Below are 2,655 nucleotides of genomic sequence, written 5' to 3'. Positions count from 1 at the left end.
AGACCGGTACAGCTTCCTCCCCAGCAAGGAGACCAGTACAGATTCCTCTCCAGCAGGTACAGCTTCCTCTCCAGCAGGGAAACCAGTACAGCTTCCTCCCCAGCAAGGAGACCGGTACAGCTTCCTCCCCTAGCAGGGAGACCAGTACAGCTTCCTCTCCTAGCAAGGAGAACAGTACAGCTTCCTCTCCTAGCAAGAACAGTGAGCTGCACAGCACTGACATCGCAAAATCTCACTCCGCAGCTGGTTAGACCAGGCAACAGTACTCTGGATGGTATTACACTGCAGATATACAGCTATAAAGCTATATGCTTTGGAATTGTGTTGCGAGTCAAGAAAAGAAAAGAAAGAAATATAAAATTACCTGTACACGGTTTGCTTGAGTTCACTAATGACCTGTGTCAGCTGAGAGTGTGTCCGGGAAGCGTAGATAATCTTGGGGATATCACTGTAATATGCTGGAATTAAATAAAAAAATCCATATTACTTTGATTATTTATGTACACATATACACATATATATTGCGAGCCCGGCCTTCTCCTCCAACATCAGTACCTGACCTCACAAATGGTCCAACATTCCCATAGACACACTCCTAAACCTTGTGGACGCCTTCCCAGAAGAGCTGAAGCTGTTATAGCGGCAAAGGGCGGAGCCAACCCAATACTGAACCCTACGGACTAAGACTGGGATGCCATTAAAAAGTTCATGTGCGTGTAAAGGCGTCCCAATACTTTTGGCAATATAGTGTATATATCTCTCTCTTATCTCTTTTGGATAGCAGGGGAAAAGTTACAACAGATTTGCCCTCACTTCCTGCCCCTTTGATGCCCCTACAATAAATGGGGGGGTGAGGTTGTCACCGGGGCAGGAACGCACGGGCAGCACGTTGTCAGAAGATCTAACCCTTTACTACCCATAGTACATGTTCTCCGGTTTCAGTATTTGAGGGATTTTCCATCTTTGATTCTCCCCAATAATAGCATCAGAGATGTGTAGAAATACCGGACCAGCCCGTCCCCCCCTTCACTCTCACAGGGGGACCTGCAGACGGCCAGACATAGGAGACTAGTATGTATGGCTACCCATAGTAAAGCCGGACAGAGATGGTACCTGAGCCCTGTGCGTTTGCCTCTCCGCTCCCCCAGTCTGACGCTGGGCGGTCCGGGAACAGCTCGCCCCCATTCATCCGCTCTTTGATCTTCTGCATAGTGATATTGTCCTTGAAATGCTGACGCCATGCCAACGTGGCACATAGCAGGCACAGCGTCTTTCCTGTGCCCGTTGGACTTTCCAGGACGCCATTAACACCCTGCAGAGGGGGAAACAAAATATAAACACATTGCTCCGGTGTGTGTACAAGTAAGACATCACACGCGACATTAACTTTTGATTTATAAATCCAGAGCCAGCCGTATACATGAGAGGCTCCACCCCCTTATATTCTATACACAGTAAAGTCCCCTCCCCCCCTAAGTACTGGCTCTCCCTCCCCTATACATATTACAGGCTCCTCCCTCTCTATACCAGGGGTAGCCGGCCTTTCAGCTGTGCTGCAAATCCCATGTGGCACTGCAAGGCTCTGACAGCCACAGGCATGACGGGATTTGTAGTTTGACCACAGCTGTAGGGCCGAAGTTTGGCTACCCCTGTTCTATACAAAGAACAGGCTCCTCATCTAACATTACAGACTCCTCCCCCTCTAAAAACAGTACAGGCTCCTCCTCTAACATTACAAACTCCTCCCCTCTGACATTATTCACAGTACAGGTTCCTCCCCCTCCATTTACATTGCAGGCCCCTCCTCCTTTGACATCTTATACACAGAATAAGCTCCTCCTCCCTATACAGAAGGCAGAGACCATTTCACTGTATCTCCTCCCCTGCCATTTCAGTCATTGACAAGTTCCTTCTCCTACACTAGACTCCTCCCCTTCAATGGCACCAATAATACAGGTCATTCGCCTCACTTTAAGCCCCGCCCCTAAACGCGGAGCCGCTCCTCTATACACCAAAGGCCCCACCCCTGAATTATCTTCACTGGTCAGGCTCCAGCGGGAGGACAGAAATGGCGGCGCACCTGCTGCAGGCACTCGATGACTTTGCTCATATAATCCTCCTGGCACTTGTACGGGGTGAACGGGAAGTCCACGGGGATCCCGGCCACCTGAATCTGAGGCATGTCCGCTCCTGTCACCGGGACCGCCTCTCTCACAGCCTCAGCTTCACACTTCCCGCCCGTACGTCGTGACGTCACGTGGACACAGCACGCCCTACCCACTTAGGTGACGTCACGGGCGCGTTCACCAATGGTTCGCTGATGGAGCTGAGACTGCGTAGATCTGAGGGAACAGTGACACAGTAACAGTCAGGACCGCGGACACCGGGATGCTGAGGGGGTGTGTCCGCCCGGTGTTCTCAAACAGCTGCGCCTGCTATTGAGGCAAGGGGGATCCAAAAATAGGCGGTAAAGTAAGCGCTAGGAGGACCAAACTAGGCGCTGGGGGGCCAAACTGGGCGTTAAAATAGGCGCTAGCGGGCCCAAACCGGGCGCTAAAGGGGGCCCAAATCGGGCGTTTAAAGTAGGCGCTAGAGGGGCAAACCGGGCGCTAAAGTAGGCGCTGGGGGGGGGCAAACAGGGGGCCACAGTAGGCG

At 51.7% G+C, this 2,655-nt stretch overlaps 1 protein-coding gene across 1 annotated transcript; it reads right to left on the bottom strand.

The window, feature by feature from the left end:
- Positions 1-364: 364 nt before the first annotated feature.
- LOC108786966 (regulator of telomere elongation helicase 1-like) lies at positions 365-2,242 on the bottom strand (the record flags this gene model as incomplete). The annotated part of the gene is made up of 3 exons (XM_018556387.1): positions 2,081-2,242; positions 1,114-1,312; positions 365-458 (listed from the first exon to the last, which is right to left on the bottom strand). Coding segments are annotated over exons 1-3 (395 nt in total), but the record flags the coding sequence as incomplete, so codon positions are not given.
- Positions 2,243-2,655: the final 413 nt, after the last annotated feature.

Source organism: Nanorana parkeri, unplaced genomic scaffold (assembly GCF_000935625.1).
Source record: "Nanorana parkeri isolate BGI_ZX_2015 unplaced genomic scaffold, ASM93562v1 scaffold237, whole genome shotgun sequence".
NCBI lineage: Eukaryota > Metazoa > Chordata > Amphibia > Anura > Dicroglossidae > Nanorana > Nanorana parkeri.
The sequence above is the reverse complement of the archived record's forward strand: the minus strand, read 5'-3'. Positions and strand labels throughout refer to the sequence as shown.